The sequence below is a fragment of the Electrona antarctica genome (assembly GCF_951216825.1).
Source record: "Electrona antarctica genome assembly, chromosome: 19".
Taxonomy (NCBI): domain Eukaryota; kingdom Metazoa; phylum Chordata; class Actinopteri; order Myctophiformes; family Myctophidae; genus Electrona; species Electrona antarctica.
Window position 1 is genome coordinate 8,477,121 of NC_136800.1, and position 18,673 is coordinate 8,495,793.

The 18,673-nt window shown below is 46.4% G+C and overlaps 1 protein-coding gene across 1 annotated transcript in view; it reads left to right on the forward strand.

Annotated features, from left to right (window-relative positions):
• The window catches only part of camsap2b (calmodulin regulated spectrin-associated protein family, member 2b), a 65,834-nt gene that overhangs the window by 37,662 nt on the left and 9,499 nt on the right, over positions 1–18,673 (forward strand). Inside the window, exons 6-18 of the mRNA XM_079530346.1 lie at positions 1,420–1,559; positions 4,991–5,081; positions 6,117–6,227; positions 7,188–7,254; positions 7,936–8,211; positions 9,462–9,670; positions 10,425–10,784; positions 12,065–12,303; positions 13,002–13,148; positions 13,688–13,922; positions 14,314–14,503; positions 15,849–16,157; positions 16,451–16,844. Of these exons, the coding sequence (XP_079386472.1) occupies positions 1,420–1,559; positions 4,991–5,081; positions 6,117–6,227; positions 7,188–7,254; positions 7,936–8,211; positions 9,462–9,670; positions 10,425–10,784; positions 12,065–12,303; positions 13,002–13,148; positions 13,688–13,922; positions 14,314–14,503; positions 15,849–16,157; positions 16,451–16,844 (2,768 nt within the window). The remainder of the gene's footprint in view (positions 1–1,419; positions 1,560–4,990; positions 5,082–6,116; positions 6,228–7,187; positions 7,255–7,935; positions 8,212–9,461; positions 9,671–10,424; positions 10,785–12,064; positions 12,304–13,001; positions 13,149–13,687; positions 13,923–14,313; positions 14,504–15,848; positions 16,158–16,450; positions 16,845–18,673) is intronic.

Below are 18,673 nucleotides of genomic sequence, written 5' to 3' on the forward strand. Positions count from 1 at the left end.
GCATGCGTGGCATTGCGTGCGTGCGCGCGACAGAGCGGACCATTACAGCACTAACGTTAGCCTGCCCGCCCGCCCGGACGGCTGGCCTGTCTGTTATTATTTCAAACATAAACATTTCTAAACTCTCACCTCAGCACTTCTCAGAAAGGACCGAAGCACCCGACGCACAGCGTAGCTAGTTCACGTACTCCTAGTTCAGTAGGAGTTCACCTCACACACACATGTGTGAGCCAGCTGTTGGAAGGAAGATGCTTCTGCATAGTTTTCGTAGGCAGAACGTTGTCGTCTTGCCCTGAAATTAGAGGTCTGGAGGGGTAGTGTAAAGTATGACATCACGGTCCAGTCCCTCTACTTTGGCCTTCTTGTCCTGCAGTGCGTGGGCAGATGACATGAACATGACCTCATGCTTGGAAGAGACTTTGGAAATAAACAGTACAGTGTTATACATTAGAACAAGCACACACCAACAGTGCAAAATTCGGCTATTATGTTTTGACTTCAGCTGAAAATAGCTCACAATAATGCCTGCGACGCATTGTGAGCCAGCTATATTCGGTAATTCAAACTGACTAGATGAGGGGTTCTCAAACCTTTTTATATCTCATTTGATGCACATGGGGAATTGTTTAAGCTATCCTATACTTGATTTAATAAAAGAAAATAAAGCATACATTTGTACATTTACAACACTGATTCCTGCTGATATTGTGTCTTACTCTTAGAGCGATTACAAGCTACGGAAACGCGTTTCTGGGCAGGTTTCTGTACACAAAAGAAACATATGTTGCCACTGCCAGAACCTTAATAATACTAATAATAATACTATACTAAAATACTAAAAGAAAAGAAAGAAAATGCATTCACACACGCTATGCAAAAACAAATCAACCAGACTTAATGGGAAGGATACACTTTTCTACGTTCAAGTTGCCCGACCTATAGTTTGAGAATGTGTACTACTAGACTACCCAATATAAGGAAGGAGGCTGCCAGCCTCATGTGGGATAATTTCAGGCCGGTCAGTTCTTCAGATGGCTCCCATTTGTTCTACTTGACCTAAACTATGTGCTATCTGTCTTTATCTTTCCCCATGTCTTCCTGTCTGGGTCCCCTCCCCACCGTGCGCGTGTGCGCGTGCTTGCGCGTGTGTGTGTGTGTGTGTGTGTGTGTGTGTGTGTGTGTGTGTGTGTGTGTGTGTGTGTGTGTGTGTGTGTGTGTGCGTGCACACGTGCGTGTGCGAGTGATTCCCTCTCTATCTCTCTTTCTCTCTCGCTTTTTCCTTCCCTGTGCTGTGTGATCCCCCACGTCTCTCGCTCTCTTTCCTTCTCTTTCTCTCTCTCTCTCTCTCCCCCCCCTCTCTGTGTCTGTGCGCGCGCGCTGCTGTGCGTGCGTGTGCGTGGCCCCTCCCTGTGTGTGCAGATATCTGCTTGAAGGAGAGCATGTCTCTGGCAGACAGTTTGTACAACCTGCAGCTGCTGCAGGGTTTCTGCAGGGACAGTTTGAACCACTGCTGCCACTTCAGCCTGGAGGACCTGGTCTACGCTCACGCCTCCGTAAAGGTAGGAGAGAAGAAGACACACGCTCTATATACTGCATACAAACGCCTCCGTAAAGGTAGGAGAGAAGAAGACACACGCTCTATATACTGTATACAAACGCCTCCGTAAAGGTAGGAGAGAAGAAGAAGAGGCATTTGATAGTGAGAATGATAGAGAACGATTTTGATTAAAGCTTATTCATCGCACACCACAGTGGTGTCGCCAGTTGACAGTACCACAGCTAATAAAGCTTGTGGTCAATAATAGATATTCAAGCTAACAAAGCCACTTGGTGTTAGTTATTTGAAGATGGATTGTTGGGAATCAACGCCGCCTAAGGAAGGCTGCGCAATTATAACACATGTATTTATATGGCACTTTTCAGAAGCTAAAGTAAAAAGAAACAAAAGAACAATACAATATTATACAGTATAACAATACAAAAAGGTGTTTTCTTCAGGTAATAGTGTACGTGGGTGGTCTCTCCGTGTGCCTGTATCGATTAAACACATTAATTCTGTGCTGCTATGTCAATGGTGTGTGTGTGTGCGTGTGCGTGTGCGTGTGTGTGTGTGTGTGTGTGCGTGCGCATGTGCATGTGTGTGCATGTGTGTGTGTACCCTCTGGGCCGAGTCTCTTCAGTCACCCAGAAGGACAGAGGGTGCTCAGAGGAGCTTCACACAGGCCCCCTCCTCCCTCCTCATCCCCATCCCCTCCTGGCTCCCTTGTTCTCTCTCTCTCTCTCTCTGCTGTGTTTATTATCACACAGAGACATCTAGGATCCTTGCAGTCTAAAGCAGCAGAACCTGCTCATTCACACAACCGAGCAGAGGATTACTTAGTTATCTGTCCCCGAGGTTAAACGTTATTCCCCTAGCACCTAGCTGACTTCGTTCACACTTTACTTGCCTAATCTGACTTAATTCTGTGTACAATATTTTGATCCGAGATGTAGCGGAGTAGAGGTAAAAGTATTGGGAATTGGAAATACTCCATTAAAGTAAAAGGACCTCAAAATGTTACTTAAGTACAGTACTAGAGTAAATGTACTTAGTTACTTTCCACCACTGCCTACGGATGGTCAGAGTGGGTAAACAGCATGCCATGCACAGAGCGTGGGTAGAGAGAGAGAGAGAGAGAGGCATTAGGATTCTAGGCACAGTCCGGTCTGCCATCCAACTGAAGGAAGGCCGGGGCCCGGGGGCTTTCCATTCCTTTAAAAAAACAACACAACGCTCAGTTTCTAAACTCTCACACTCTCCATCTTTTCTCTCATTTCGCTCTTCATGCATCTTCCTCTTTTTCCGTGCCTTTCACACATTGTGCCTGTGTGTGTGTGTGTGTGTGTGTGTGTGTGTGTGTGTGTGTGTGTGTGTGTGTGTGTGTGTGTGTGTGTGTGTGTGTGTGTGTGTGTGTGTGTGTGTGTGTGTGTGTGTGTGCGTGTATGGAGCGGACAGTGCTACAAGTAGGCAAAAGGGAAGGGAGGAGGAGAATGACAAAACCGGCCAAAAATCCTTTGGCGAGGTTCCTGCCCCGGCCGATGGCCTAACCTCCCACTGAATCCCATCCGCACTGTGCGTGCGTGCGTGCGTGTGTGTGTGTGTGTGTGTGTGTGTGTGTGTGTGTGCAAGACATGGAGACAGAGAGAGGCCTTTGATTGAACATATTGCATGAAAAGAATTACTGTCACCATTGCTGCAGTATATTCTTTTTCCTCTCCGTTATCCAAAATGATAGACCAACTTCACACAAACCGTTGGATAACTTTTAGGCTATCTATTAGCTCAGTGGTTTTCAACCCCTTTCATATCAAGGTCCATTATTTATCCGGCATTTGAGCAACGGACCACCGTTTGATGAGATTTAGCCTCTCAGACCCAAGACTTACGAATATTTTGTTGTCAATGGATAAGATTTTGTCCATGCGGTATTGATGTTGTACCATTAGGAGAGATAACAGGCAAACGTTGATCAAAATAACAATTGTTCTACATTGTCTAATTGTGCAGACTTCTAGTAAATTGAGTAGTAAGTAGCCTTGCCGAGCCATGAGGCCCATAGGGCAGGAGCCTATCTCCTGTTTCTGTAGCGTGAGGCAGCTTGATGTACAAGTACACCCCCTGGACATGACGCTAGTATGTCGCAGGGACTTACCCCCAATCCAACCCTTTGATGCTGAGTGTCAAGCAGGGAGGCACTGGGTCCCATTTTTAGAGTCTTTGGTATGACCCGGCCAGGGATTGAACCCCGACCTCCCAGTCTCAGGGCGGACACTCTAACCACAAGGCCACTGAGCTGAGTAGTGCAAATGTTTAACAATAATTTCACTATTGAGAGTGTAAAATTAGGTGAACTGTTGGATAACTTTTAGGCTATCTATTGTGTGAACTGTTGGATAACGTTTAGGCTATCTATTGTGTGAACTGTTGGATAACGTTTAGGCTATCTATTGTGTGAACTGTTGGATAACGTTTAGGCTATCTATTGTGTGAACTGTTGGATAACGTTTAGGCTATCTATTGTGTGAACTGTTGGATAACGTTTAGGCTATCTATTGTGTGAACTGTTGGATAACGTTTAGGCTATCTATTGTGTGAACTGTTGGATAACGTTTAGGCTATCTATTGTGTGAACTGTTGGATAACGTTTAGGCTATCTATTGTGTGAACTGTTGGATAACGTTTAGGCTATCTATTGTGTGAACTGTTGGATAACTTTTAGGCTATCTATTGTGTGAACTGTTGGATAACGTTTAGGCTATCTATTGTGTGAACTGTTGGATAACGTTTAGGCTAACTGTTGGTGTTGTGGTGTTCATTATAACACAGTTAAAGGGGTGGCGAGGTTTCTCCGTACTGTACAGATGAAACGATGTGTGGAAGTTTCCAGAAGAATCATTCATTAATGTGTTTCTCGTGGTTCCGCATGGGTCAGTCAGTCTCAGAGCTCGTTGCATCCATGTGTGCATGAGCTGTGTATTTAAACCCCAGTCCAGATGGTATATTTGGCAGTTTGATTACGGGTTAGACATTAAACAACAAATAGCCTCCCTTAAATGAACTGTACACATGCACGCACGCACGCGGATGTGCTCAAATGCGCACAACATGCACCCTTACTGCACATGCATGTGTGCACATTCATCCAGTTCCTTGGCAACAGTTGCCAAGCCGTGACCTTGATCCTTTTGATCTATTATTTGAAATGCTTGCATATTGTTTCAATTGCCCACCCGGTTGCATCTCAGCAGTGACACCTGGTGGAGAGCAGCCGTGCGTGCACGCATGCCTGTGTGCATGCGTGTTTGCACCATAATGTATATTGGCAGAGACGCTGTTACTTATACCAAAGTATGCTGAGTGTAATGCTTATTGTACCATGAAGACATACCATGATGATGTGAATGTAACCTTACCGTGGACATAAATAAAAGGTTAAGATGTGTGTTGCAGAACAACTACCTGGTGTTTATGGCCGAGCTCTTCTGGTGGTTTGAAGTGGTGAAGCCCTCGTTTGTCCAGCCCAGAGTCTTCGACCCTGAAGGTACAGTTAAGAGTCATTGTTACATAAATAAAATATTAACGACAATAACCCACTATAATTATTCATATTGATATACATACAGTCATGATCATGAAAAGTTAAATGGAAAAGTCTGTTAACATTTTGACGGCTTTATATTATTATGTGACATATACCGAGGCATATATCGGGATTGTTTAATTACCTTTGGAGCATACGCCGAAGTATTTGCGCCTTTGATCCATGAAAATCCGCTTGAAAACACTCTAATGATTTGTTATTCAGCCGACAAAAAAGCCACTTCCTTGATCCGGGTCATAGTCAAAGAGCAAAGCGAGCTAAGATTGTCCCTACACTATCGTTCACTTTGCATTGGACTCAGTTTCCCAGAAGCCCTTGCAAGCCGGCGGTTGGTTGATTTCCGGTTACGTCATCATAACACCTCCGCCTCGTCACCAGGTCCGCGACAAATCTGCTATTTCTTTTAAATTATTACAAAACGGCGAATTAAACACATAAAACAAATAGCGGGTTTAGCATATTAAGCAACGGCAAAACATGGATTAAATAGCATGGAAAACGAGTTATGCAGCTAAACTGTTAAATGTATGCTCCGTCGTTCAACGGCGCCGCATTGAGCCGAAGGTAGCCAATCCTTAAAGCTCGCAATTTGTGAGTTTACAGGATTATTTTTTTACGTCCGGATACGCCGTCCAGGACAGGCTTCAGACGTACCTCCTCAGGAGACTTGGCTCAGATCTGAACCCATTAGATTTGGCGTTAGGAACCTGTTGCAACCGCATGCCCATGCTGACGTCGACCCCAGGCAGGGTTCGAACCCACAACCTTCCGTATGAAAGGCATATGCTCTAACCGGAGACCCGCTATTTTCGGTCTGCATTGCCATCGTATACAACGAAGTATAAACCACCAGGCTTAAGTAATAATAATAATAACAGGCCTCTCGGAGTTGAAACTGAAAATGTACTGATGGACATTGTTTTTGAATTGACATTGTGTTCTGTGTGTTTGTGTTGGTCTCTGTTGTTACGGCAGCAGCAGTGTGTGAGCCTGTCCCGTTGTGTAGAAGCATGGCCCCCGTGTCCAGCCCTGTCCAACAGAGCTATGCAGACAGAGCTGACAGCCTGGAGCACATACCTGCTGCAGGTAATAGAAACCGCAATAATTCATAATAATCTAAATCTACAAAGTAACTAAAGTTTTAAAATGATTGAAAAAAGTACAATATTTGCCTTTGAGATTTTACTGGAGAAGTAAATACTCTAGTAAAGTTTAAAAAAAAACTGTAGCTGTAGACTAACATGATGTACTGTAGTCTGTATTGTATTGCACTGTATTGCCAACATCTCATATTCATTCAGTCTGGTTGTGGGTTTACATACGGCACCATCTGGTGGACATATTGTCTAGAGTCTAGAGTACAGACACATACACACCCATAGGGCCCCTTTTCCACCAAAATAACTTTGGTTCTAGAATTGGTTCCGTTCTAGATTCTTGGAACCTTGGTGCTTTCAAGGAACTGGCGGCCATTTTTTTGGTTCCAGTTCTGAACCAACTTTTAGGGTTATGATGAACCAATTCATCTTCAGTGGAAACACTGAACTGGTTCAATATCAGGCAGGGGAAAAAGAACCGAACCGGTTCTATCCCTGTGGAAAAGGGGCCATAGGCTACATAAAATATATAAATACATATTATACATTAACAGACAGGTACTTTGCTACGTGCAGCTACTGTAATAACACTTGAGTGTGTACTTGAGTGTTTAATTTCTGGGTCGCCTCAGAAAGCTATGAACTGAAATGAAAGGGTTCTCTTCTGTTCAATTACACAACAAGTGTCCTTGACTAAGGCACTCAACTTCCGCTGTTTCGAGTGTTACTGTGTGTGTGTGTGTGTGTGTGTGTGTGTGTGTGTGTGTGTGTGTGTGTGTGTGTGTGTGTGTGTGTGTGTGTGTGTGTGTGTGTGTGTGTGTGTATTGTAGTAGCAAGTGTAAGAGTTAGTACTTCATCATCACATTCACCTGCTGAGGCGATGGATTTGAAAGTATGAATAGGAAAGACTCACAGGATGCATCATTCTGTGTCTCTCGTCCCCGTGCAGGCATCATCAAGAGGTCCACCTCCATGTCCTATGTGGACGGCATAGGAACCTGGCCCAAAGAGAAACGGTTAGTACCTCCAGGCCACGAATAAAGTCATATTACAGTTTATGAGATGTATATCTTAAATAATATATGCATGCCAGTGCATTTCCTGGGTATTCCAATATACTTTAAAACATTCTTCTTGACTCTTCTTTGAATCTTTCTTGAATCTTTTTCGATATCTGAGCGGCTGTAACTGAGTGGGTAGAGCTGGCTGTCTTGGAATCAAAGATTGTCGGTTCAGCTTGCCCAGCCTGCATGTCGAAGTGTCACGGAGCAAAACCTTCATTGGCCCGTTAAGACCTGAGGCCGATTTTACAAATGATTCTTCAACTTCAATTTAGATTCTACAACTAAATCAGTAGTTCTCACACTTTCAGGATTTCCAAAAAATGTTCAAAAATAGCAGATTTCCCGGTTTTAATGGGTTAACTGGGGTTCATCAGGACTACTTGATTCATCCAGTTTTCTCCTCTATTCCTCTTAGCGATAGTAGCAATAAAATGTGGTACGAGCTTGTAAATTCAAAATTCTACTATTTTCTGAGAACGTTTGTCCCAGAATAGGGACGCTATAGGTTTCAAGGGCTTAATCAGAGCCATCTGAGCAGCCATCGGCTGGGTGAAGCGGTAAAAGTTATGAACCCCTCCCCCTTTTTTCTCAGTTTTTGATCTATTTCTCTCCCTCCTTGTCCCTCTCACGCAGCTCCTCAACTCGGGGAATCTCCTTCGAGATCCCCCTGGACGGAGACCCCGGCGCGCCCATGTCCCCACGCATGACCCGCTCCGCCAGCACCGAGGGCCTGGGGGGCTTCAAGGTCCACCACGCGGCTCCCCGAGGGGCCATGAGGCGCCACGTCTCCATGATGCCCGTCAACGGACAGAGTGGCGGCAGACACATACCCGAGGAGGACGACGAGGACTACACCTCCCATAAGCCTGTGGGGCGGAACAACACCTTCTCCATCAAGAGCCAGCGCAGGTGCGGCGGTGGGAGTGGCATTTTGACGATAGTATCGTTTCTGAATGAAGCCGTTTTACGGATATGAGCCCTTCCGTTTTAGGACAGTGGTTCTCAAAATGTAAATTGTGCCAGGGACCACCAAAAGAGAATGTTTTTGTTAATTATTCAAAGTTTTCCAATACTTTCAAGATGTTATTTCATTTTTTCAAAAATAGTAGATGTACAAGCTTGCAGAGCGGCACAAAGTGACGCGCTGTGAGCTTGTATATCTTCTATTTTTGTATAGGCAACGTATACAAATATGGATGAAGTGGATAACATGATTGTGATACTATATTAACACATTTTTGATTAACCCCTTGGGATCCCTATACCCCACTTTGAGAACCACTGTTTTATAAAGGACGATAAAGCAGTGTTTTTGCTCATTTTCCCACATATCTGTCTGTCTGTTTTATACTGTAGCACAGGGGTTCTCAACCCGTGGGTCGCGACCCCTCGGGGGGTCGCCAAATTATTTTAGGGGGTCCCCAAATTATTTAAAAAAAAAAGAAAAAAAAAAAAAGATTTTTTTAAAATTTTTATTTTCACGATTTTTCAAAAATAGCAGACCTACAAGCTCGTAGCGCGCCATTCGGTGGCGCGCTATGAGCTTGTAGATCTGCTATTTTTAAATAGCTAAATTATAACAATGCTTAAAACACCAAAAGGGGTTCCCGCCCAAAATGGTTTAAGGTTATTGTAGCAGTCAATTTATATTGGGGGTCGGGAGGGGGCGGGGCGGGGGTCCCGAGACGTTGCCAAAGCATTTTCGGGGGTCCCCGGCCAAAAACGTTGAGAACCCCTGCTGTAGCACAAACATATGATGCGTAGGGCAACCAAATGGTCAGCAGCGGCCCTGCTTTAGTCGAGTGTTGCAACCCTGCAGATTCAACCCTGCAGTCTAGGAATGATGGGAGGAACAAGCTGACGGTATAATCAGCCAAACACGGCCATTCATTGTTCAGCGGCCAATAAACAGAAATGACAACATTACAAAAACAGGAAAAGGTGAGCAGACCGGAATTGTTGACCAGAGGGGAATGGCCTCCGCAGAAGCAGATGGTGCACATATACAGAGTAATAAGGACAGGGGAAGAAAAGGGGGGGGGAGGAAAAGGAAAAACAATCAATAAAAGGCAGCAGTAAACACATAGGTTTTTAGCTTTCTTTTAAAAAGAACTAAGAGTTCACAACAGGCCATTTGTCCACTCCACACACCTCTCCAGGTACCCCAATGGAGTCCTCCCAGACAGCAACAACCACCACAGCGGTCACCACGCGGTCAGCCCGTCAACGCCCCCGAGCATCGAGGAGGCCCTGAAGATCATCCACCATGATGACACGACGGAGGAAGAGCGGCCTCACGCCAGCCTGAGCCTGATGGGGGGCGAAGACGGCTGCTTCTACCTCCACGGAGCAGAGCCCCCCACGGAAGGTTAGGATAGTTTTACAATTTTCATTTTAGTTTAGTTTTAGGTTTTTTTTAATATATATATATTTATAACTTAGTTAGTGTTAATTTTGTTTAATTGATAGAGCGGATTTGCTAGTTTTCATTTGATGAAAATGCTAATAGTTTTAGTTTAGTTTTTTTTATTAGTTTTAGTGTTAGTTTTAGTTTTTGAGTGGTGCTTTAACCGCTCCAATGACTGACCGCGTATGTATGTCTGTATGTATGTCTGTCTGTCTGTACCAACAGCTGCAATACTGCTGGCAGCCACTGCAGCCAGTGGAGTTTAAACTTTGGGTTATAAGATAGCATTTCAAAATGTATTCAGTTACAGATGATCCACAAAACTGTTATAAATAAACTAAAATGAAAGGAATTTTGACAATAATTTCAGTTTGTTTTGGTTCGTTTTGGAAGTTACACACAATACAGTTTAACCCATTTAGGCCTGAGATCAGATTCAAAAAATGTCTTCTACATCCTGACAGTTTTCTGAAAAAGCTATGTTTCTATGTCAGTGGTTCTTCGCTTTTTCAAAAATAGCAGACCTACAAGCTTGTAGCGCACCACTCGGTGGCGCGCTATGAGCTTGTAGATCTGCTATTTTTCAATAGCTAAAGCATAACATAATGCTAACACCAAAAGGGGTTCCCGCCCAAAATGGGTTAAGTTAGTTATAGTTTATTTAGTTATATTCTAGTTTTTATTTAGTTCGTTAACTATAATAACCTTGCGACAGCAGACTGCGGTGACACCGCGGGGGCCCGACTGGGCGCCGGCGGAGGAGGAGAGGAGGACCCCCACCCGGGTTCGTCGGCGGCGGCTAAGGCGCTAAGGCTGGACGACCACGACCACGAGCCCAACTCGGCCTCCACGGAGGAGGTGGACACGGGCATCCACGTGCGTACCGAGGACATCCAGAGCCTGGACGAGGACTCGTCCTCTCTGAGAGACTACTCCGACATAGACCACGACTGTGAGGCCATGAGCACGCGGTCCTGTCCCATACCGGACACTAGGGTGGAGGAGGAGGAGCAGGAGCGGCCGCCCGGGACGGGAGGAGACGCCTACACCCCCGGCAGAGAGAGGGGAGATGAGGGTGAGAGTTAGTTACTGTAGTAGGCCTTTCACAACATATTTGCATAAACGTTGTTGCCGGGCAGAAACCTCTTATTTCCATATTTTAACTTTACATTTTTCGTAAATCAATGCCCTACTTGATCATACTACAGCATCATCTAGCGCCACGTGTTTTAGTTTATTTATAACAAGTTGTTTGTGGATCATCTGTAACTGAATACATTTTGAAATGCTATCTTATAACCCAAAGTTTAAACTCCACTGCAGCTGTTCGTACAGACAGACAGGCAGACATATTACAGACATACATACGCGGTCAGTCATTGTTTTTGTTTTAGGAAAATTCATAGAGAAGGCATGGCAGTTACGTTGGAGAACGATGTATCCATAAGTAACTGTCTATGTATTTTGTGTATATGTATCATTATGTATGTACAAGTTTGTGAGTGTCTTGTAAGCCCGTGCGGGCTGGGCATCTTATGATGTAGGACACTTTAATAAAAACTCTATCTATCTATCTATCTATCTATCTATCTATCTATCTATCTATCTATCTATCTAAATAAATACAAGGCTTCATGCACCTGTAACCCAACATACCTTGCACTGCATCGACGCGTGTGTCATGTGATCAGCCATAGCCAATCGAAAGAAGGACGCACAGCCGTCCACTTCATGTTTCGTTGCCGTTTTTAAGAGATTATAATGGGTTATTACATGGCTTGGTTGAATGCTTGATTCTGATTGGTCAATCGCTTAATTCAGCGGTGAATTATGTGTCGATAATGACCGCTCCGCTGTATAACAGACCGCTGCCTAATCAAACCCTTTGAGCACCAGCTGCGCGTCTGCGCCCGCTTGATTTACTGCTGTTTCCAACATGACAGCCATGTAAACACACACACACTAGTGACACACAATGTCATTTACAGCTAAACATTGCTCTTAAAAATGTTTTTGAAAACATGTGAGCGAGAAATAGACGAAGCAGGACCCGAAAATGGATTATATTTGATCAACTCACTTCCTTGTTTTCCGACTGTGCTGCAGCCCTGCAGCTGCAGACACAGCCAGCGCAAACTTATGGAATACTTTTTTTGTTGTGTTTTGGGTCAATGTATTCATTTATGTTAATACAGGGAGTGTAACCACCTCGGCTTCGCCTCGGTGGTTAAACTCCCTGTCGGTGAATTATCTCCCGATAATGACCACCTAGCCAGATAGTATCCCTTACTTAATCGCAACTTTTCGTATGACAGTCATCATCATTCGCCAACTAAAATGTCCTGACGGTGACAGCCCTAGGTGCCCCCGGCTCCGTGCCCATGCTGCCCAGGTCACAGTCGGCCAGCCCTGCCTCGTCCTCCGGGGGCTCCGGGGGGAGGGTGAGTGCCCTGGTGCGCATGACGAGCTTCGCCGAGCAGAAGTTCCGGAAGCTGGAGGGACGGAGCAGCAGCGGAGGAACCACGCCGGAGAGCTCCGAACTCAACATGCCGTACACACACCACCACCACCACCACAGAGCCATGTCGCCCGAGGTTGGTAGCCCACTCATCATGTGCCGTGTCCTTTTGTGTGTGTGTGTGCGTGTGTGTGTGTGCATGGTGTGGTGTGGTGTGGTGTGGTGTGGTGTGTGTGTGCTGGCTAAAATAAAATAAATACATAGGGACATACATAGAGACACATACACAGCCACGCTGCTCAACAGTGCCACTTTAGGTCACCCAGTGGTATTGCAGCTGTCCGTACTCAAACAGATATACTGTACATGGAGACATACATACATAGGGACACACATAGCTCTTCATTGGAGTGGTTAGGCACAACTCAATAATGTTCCTGTCGGTCGGGGTCCCCAAAATCATACTCCCAGTGGGTCCCCAGTGACAATGTAAGAACCCTTATTGCATCAATGGTAATCAACAAACTATACTATTGTCAAATAATATGAGAAAGAGGCAAACATTTAGAAAATAGCTGATCTACATTTTTAGTTTGGCTATTGGAAATGTGACGCAAAGATGGAGGGCTCCTCTGAGGACGCCAGTCAAGCCTTGTCATGTCATGCCTCAACTTCTTGTTAGTTCAAATTATAATTATTTTGGGGGATCGTGGTCTGAAAAGGTTGAGAACCAGTGCTGTAGATGACTAACAGGCTGAAGTCTGACATACAGTACACATTGAAGCCACAACATTCCATTTTAAGATCCTGACACCCAACCTGCCCTCTCTCCAGGTCTCTGGTCCTCCACTGCCAATCACGTCTCCTTCTCCGGCCACGCCCTCCCCCAGAGACCCCTCCCACCTGCTGGCCTCTGAGATGGTCCACCTGAAGATGAAGCTGGAGGAGAAGCGACGGGCCATCGAAGCCCAGAAGAAGAAGGCAAGGAGGGAGGGATGAGTAAATGGATGGATGGATGGATGGATACAGGGCTGCAACAGTTCGTCCAATTATTTGATAATAGAAATGTTTGATTTTCAAAAAGTTAAAATAACAGGTCCACTTGCGTCATGACGCGAGTGCGACACGCTGTGAGCTTGTAGTTGCGCTATTTGTGGTATTTGTGCACGAGACCGATGCACAACTAAGCACAAACTGGAGCTTAATCAGACTAATCGATTAGTTGTTTCTAAAAAGATCTATGAGAATTTTTACTTACGTATTTTATTCATCGAAAAGGTAAGCGACAGAATCATCACAAAGACAATAATAGCTAGTTGCAGCCCTAGATGGATGGAATATAGTTTAGTAGTATTACAGCTGAGGATATGAATGCCATCTCTTTACCTCCCCAAACCCCATCTCTTTGCCTGCCAGGTGAAAGCAGCCTTCACTCATCTCTTTACCTCCCCATCTCTTTGCCTGCCAGGTGAAAGCAGCCTTCACTCATCTCTTTACCTCCCCATCTCTTTGCCTGCCAGGTGGAAGCAGCCTTCACTCGCCATCGGCAGAAGATGGGCAGAACGGCCTTCCTCAACGTGGTGAGGAGGAAAGGTGTGACTCCGCCCATCAGCCCCAGCCAGCAGGGGGCAGCACAGGAGCCCTCCTCCCCCTCCCCCGCCATAGAGGGCAGCAGCGAAGGGGGCAGCCTGGCGCGGGCAGAGAGGTGCAAGCCAGACGGTGCAGCGCCCAAATCCCCCTGTGAGGACGGTGGAGGTGGGTGACTTATACAGGAATACAATAGAGAACGCAACTAAATAGATATGTTTGTATTTCCCTATCCTCCAGCGTGGCGTTTCTAAAATGGAGGTGCTTGTACGCAGTGGTACTACAGGTACTAATACAGTACATAGGAATTAGGAACGCAAAGGAAACGCAAACAAATGTAAAATAATTGTATACATTTTAAAACAAACAAACAAATATAAGAAATTACATAAATAAAAAAGAAGAAGAATTAACAAGTAATGAAAATAGCCGATCTACAAGCCTGCAACTTTACTAGTTTGGGTCCCGGGCAAAAGTCTAATCTCTCTTTTGGGTCTCGACCTGAAACGTTTTGGAATCACTGTCAGACACTAATCAACGTGATGCGGGTCGTGTCCAGGTGTGACTCCCGGCGGCGAGGTGGACCTCACAGAGTACACGCGCTCCATAGAGAGGCTGAACACGTCGCTGGGCTTCCTGCAGACGGAGATGCAGAGGCTGGCCCAGCAGCAGGAGAAGATCATGTCCATGAGAGTGGATCAGCAGCAGCAGTCCTGGGTCATACCTCCCCCTGCACCCTCACCACACAGGTAGCTACAGTCCTGGGTCATACCTCCCCCTGCTCCCTCACCACACAGGTAGCTACAGTCCTGGGTCATACCTCCCCCTGCACCCTCACCACACAGGTAGCTACAGTCCTGGGTCATACCCCCCCCCCCCCTGCACCCTCACCACACAGGTAGCTACAGTCCTGGGTCATACCCCCCCCCCCCCCCCCCCTGCACCCTCACCACACAGGTAGCTACAGTCCTGGGTCATACCTCCCCCTGCACCCTCACCACACAGGTAGCTACAGTCCTGGGTCATACCTCCCCCTGCACCCTCACCACACAGGTAGCTACATTCCTGGGTTATACCTCCCCCTGCACCCTCACCACACAGGTAGCTACAGTCCTGGGTCATACCCCCCCCCCCCCCCCCTGTACCCTCACCACACAGGTAGCTACAGTCCTGGGTCATACCCCCCCCCCCCCCTGCACCCTCACCACACAGGTAGCTACAGTCCTGGGTCATACCTCCCCCTGCACCCTCACCACACAGGTACTACAGTCCTGGGTCATACCTCCCCCCCTGCACCCTCACCACACAGGTAGCTACAGTCCTGGGTCATACCTCCCCCCGCTCCCTCACCACACAGGTACTACAGTCCTGGGTCATACCCCCCCCTGCACCCTCACCACACAGGTAGCTACAGTCCTGGGTCATACCTCCCCCTGCACCCTCACCACACAGGTAGCTACAGTCCTGGGTCATACCTCCCCCCCGCTCCCTCACCACACAGGTAGCTACAGTCCTGGGTCATACCTCCCCCCGCTCCCTCACCACACAGGTACTACAGTCCTGGGTCATACCCCCCCCTGCACCCTCACCACACAGGTAGCTACAGTCCTGGGTCATACCTCCTCCATCTCCCTCACCACACAGTTAAATTATCCACACGTCCCAGACTCTTCTCCCTTCTGGCTCCCAAAACTGTGGAACAAACGCCCCATTGCAGTTCGAATTCACTTCCATTTTTCCACCGTAATCTGAAGACTCTCCTCTTCACACTCCACCTCAGCCCATAGCAATTGACCTGTTATTTAGGGAGATGCTACGTAGGTTAATGTGCTTAACTGGCATCCTATAGTCTATAAAGGAAATGTACAGATTTGTTGTTTATTTTATTATATTGTTTAGACTGATGCTATAGGTTCTTGGTTTACCTGTGATCCTAGATTACTGAGACACTACAATGTCTCTCTAAATTGGATGTATGTGTTTACATTGCGTACTGTAAGTCGCTCTGGATAAAGCGCATCTGCGAAATGCCTACATTGTAATTCATGAACTGGTGCTTATGGAATGCCTGTGGTTCTTTGTCTCCCTCTACAGGCAGCTCAGAGAGCTGCGCAGCAGCAGCGTAGCGGGCCGGGGCTCCGTGGGCTCGCTGTCTCCCATCCTCTCGTCCTCCGGCTCGCCCCGCGCTCCCCACCGCTCCCCCGGCGGCATCAAGCGGCGGCCGGCCTCCTTCCATGCCAGGACCCCGCGGACCCCACGGCCCAACGACCTGAAGGTCACCCCCTTCAGCCGGATGCTCAACACCCCCACCTCGGTGGACAGCCTGCCCAGGCTGAGGCGCTTCGCCCCCAGCCAGAACCAGACCTGCTCCTTCGCCTACCTGGGCCATGACGAGTACTCTGGGTAAGGCCTGTCACAACTCGTACATAATCGCCTGATTGCATTTTTTAACCAAAAAAACCAATGCCATTCATCTGTATAAAAATCACACTTGTGTGAAGTGATTCTTGGGGGATGAACACTAAAAGTCCATAGACTTGGCTGCCTCATGACGCCATGTCTGAAAGCCAGACGTTGGAGGGGCTAGCGCCCCTCAAAAACACCTGGATGAAATGATGACAGTAATGTTGAATTTATCCCAATCATTGTATGACAATGAATCATCAACTAAGGTTTCACGATCGTGACATCCCTAGGCCCGGGTCGACCCAGAACCAGAACCAGAACCAGAACCAACAGGCCAAGGACGGCCAAGGAAAGGAGAAGGACGAGATAAGGCCAGCGGGGAAGAGTTCCGGCTCTCCCCCGGCCGTCGCCGCCAGTGACAAAGAACCAACCAAAGGTGACGGGCAGGAGTCGACGGAGTCGAGGAGAGAGGCGGAGCAGTCGAAGAGGTCATCAGAGGTGCTACGTCAACCCGTGTCCGACGGTCAGGGGGTCCGCGGCGGCGACGGTCGGGCGACGCAGGCGGGCGGCGCCCGTGAAGACCACCAGGGCAGGAAGGACCTGGTGGAGGTGCCGCTGTCTGCGGCAGGAGACGGAGAAACCGGCGCAGACGACCAGAAGATGTGCTGCGGCTTCTTCTTCAAGGTACGTTAGAAGAACTAGAGAACAGGGCTCTAGCTACATAATGCTTATAATGGCAACATCCTTGGTTGGGGTCCTGTCTCAGCATCACCTCTGTTACTGGTCATTCCTCCTGTCTGCCCTCACTTACCTGCCTCACTCACTGTCCTTCAATCGGGATGCGTACTAAGATTAGACCCGGCCAACAGACCGACATGCGGAAACAATGGTCGGACTACCGCTCGAACTGCGCTGCTCCCGTGCTTGCGGTTATGTTTAGGTTAGGGTTAGATATAGGTTGTCGATGTCGGACTAATGACTGGTCTAACCATGCACACATCTACGTTGGCTTATTTAATACATGTCATGTAATATCTTATGTATGAATATTTTGGTTGATCATCTCTGTCGTGGTGATTGACAGGGTGCAGTACTTAATTTAGACTAGTGGTGGTGGATAGCGTGACATGCATTGACAGGGTGCAGTACTTAGTTTAGACTAGTGGTGGTGGATAGCGTGACATGCATTGCCAACGTAGATGTGTGCATGGCTGTGTTTCAGCCCAAGGTGGTTGCGGAGAGCGTGACATACATTAAATCATTGTCAGATACATAAATCTGCCTAAATTGCAGATTTTGTGCTGTATCAGTTCCCTGCGAGCTACTGTACTTGCTGTATTGCCATATTTCATTATTTCCCCTCTCTATACAGCCCTTGATCCATACTAGTCTCCAGTCTGCCAGATGGTGTTTTCATGCCGTTAACTCAGGCTGATGAGAGATCCCAAATTGGACCAAATTAACACAAACAGTCAGACGATCAGTGGAGCAATTGCAAATTCGATAACAATTTAAGAGCAATACATTAAGTGCTCATTAATAATACAGTCGATGTAGCTTACACGCATGGATCTGTAGCCAGCAGGGTTGCAGCAACAGAAGGCTGATCTTACTGTGCATGCTTGGTTGGCACACATGACGACGTGCAGCACTGCGTCTACTGAAGCATGAGCTGATCATACAGTACAGTAGATACTAGCATCAGTGTGTGTGTGCGTGCATCCATGGCAGGCCAACAACGGATGAGATGACCTATTCTTGGGCAGAATGTTACTAAGCTCAGCATCACTTTTCATTAAGTGAATTGCTTCATTCAGTAATGCGCCTGTCAGAGCTGTGTTGGCGCAAGGTATTTACGGTAGTGTGTATATATATATGTGTATATATATATACATATATATATATATATATATATATATATATATATATGTGTGTGAACCTTTATTGAGAAATAAATGCAGTTGTGACCCAGTGACACACAACGAAGATAGCAGATCTGCTAATTTTGCCGCACGCAATGACGACCAAGTCCAATCAGGCATTAGAGTCCTACTCTAAACCTACATGTGAACTGAATAGGTTCTGCATTCCTAACAAATTGCTATAAAATTAGAGTATTTTCTGCTGAAATGGTTCACATAATGCTGCTACAGTATGTAGGCGTTAGGCCTCAGCCTAATTTGGACATGAATCTTATTCTTGTTGAGCCCAACAGAGTGGATTTTTGGGCCCATACCAATATTAGAAATAATTGTTTACTTATATCTCTCAAATGTCGTTAAACACGTTGCCATCTTTTGGGCATTATGTCCTGTAAAAAATAAATTCATATATCGCCATATATCAGAAGACAAATAATTATACGCCTATAACAATATCAGTGAAGGCCAATATCGTCTCACAATACTCTCACATATCGTTAAATTATTGTTAAACAACTGCATTACTTAATTTACAAGAATTATACACAATTAGAGAATATTGATTATTTTTTATTCTATTTTTTTTTACCA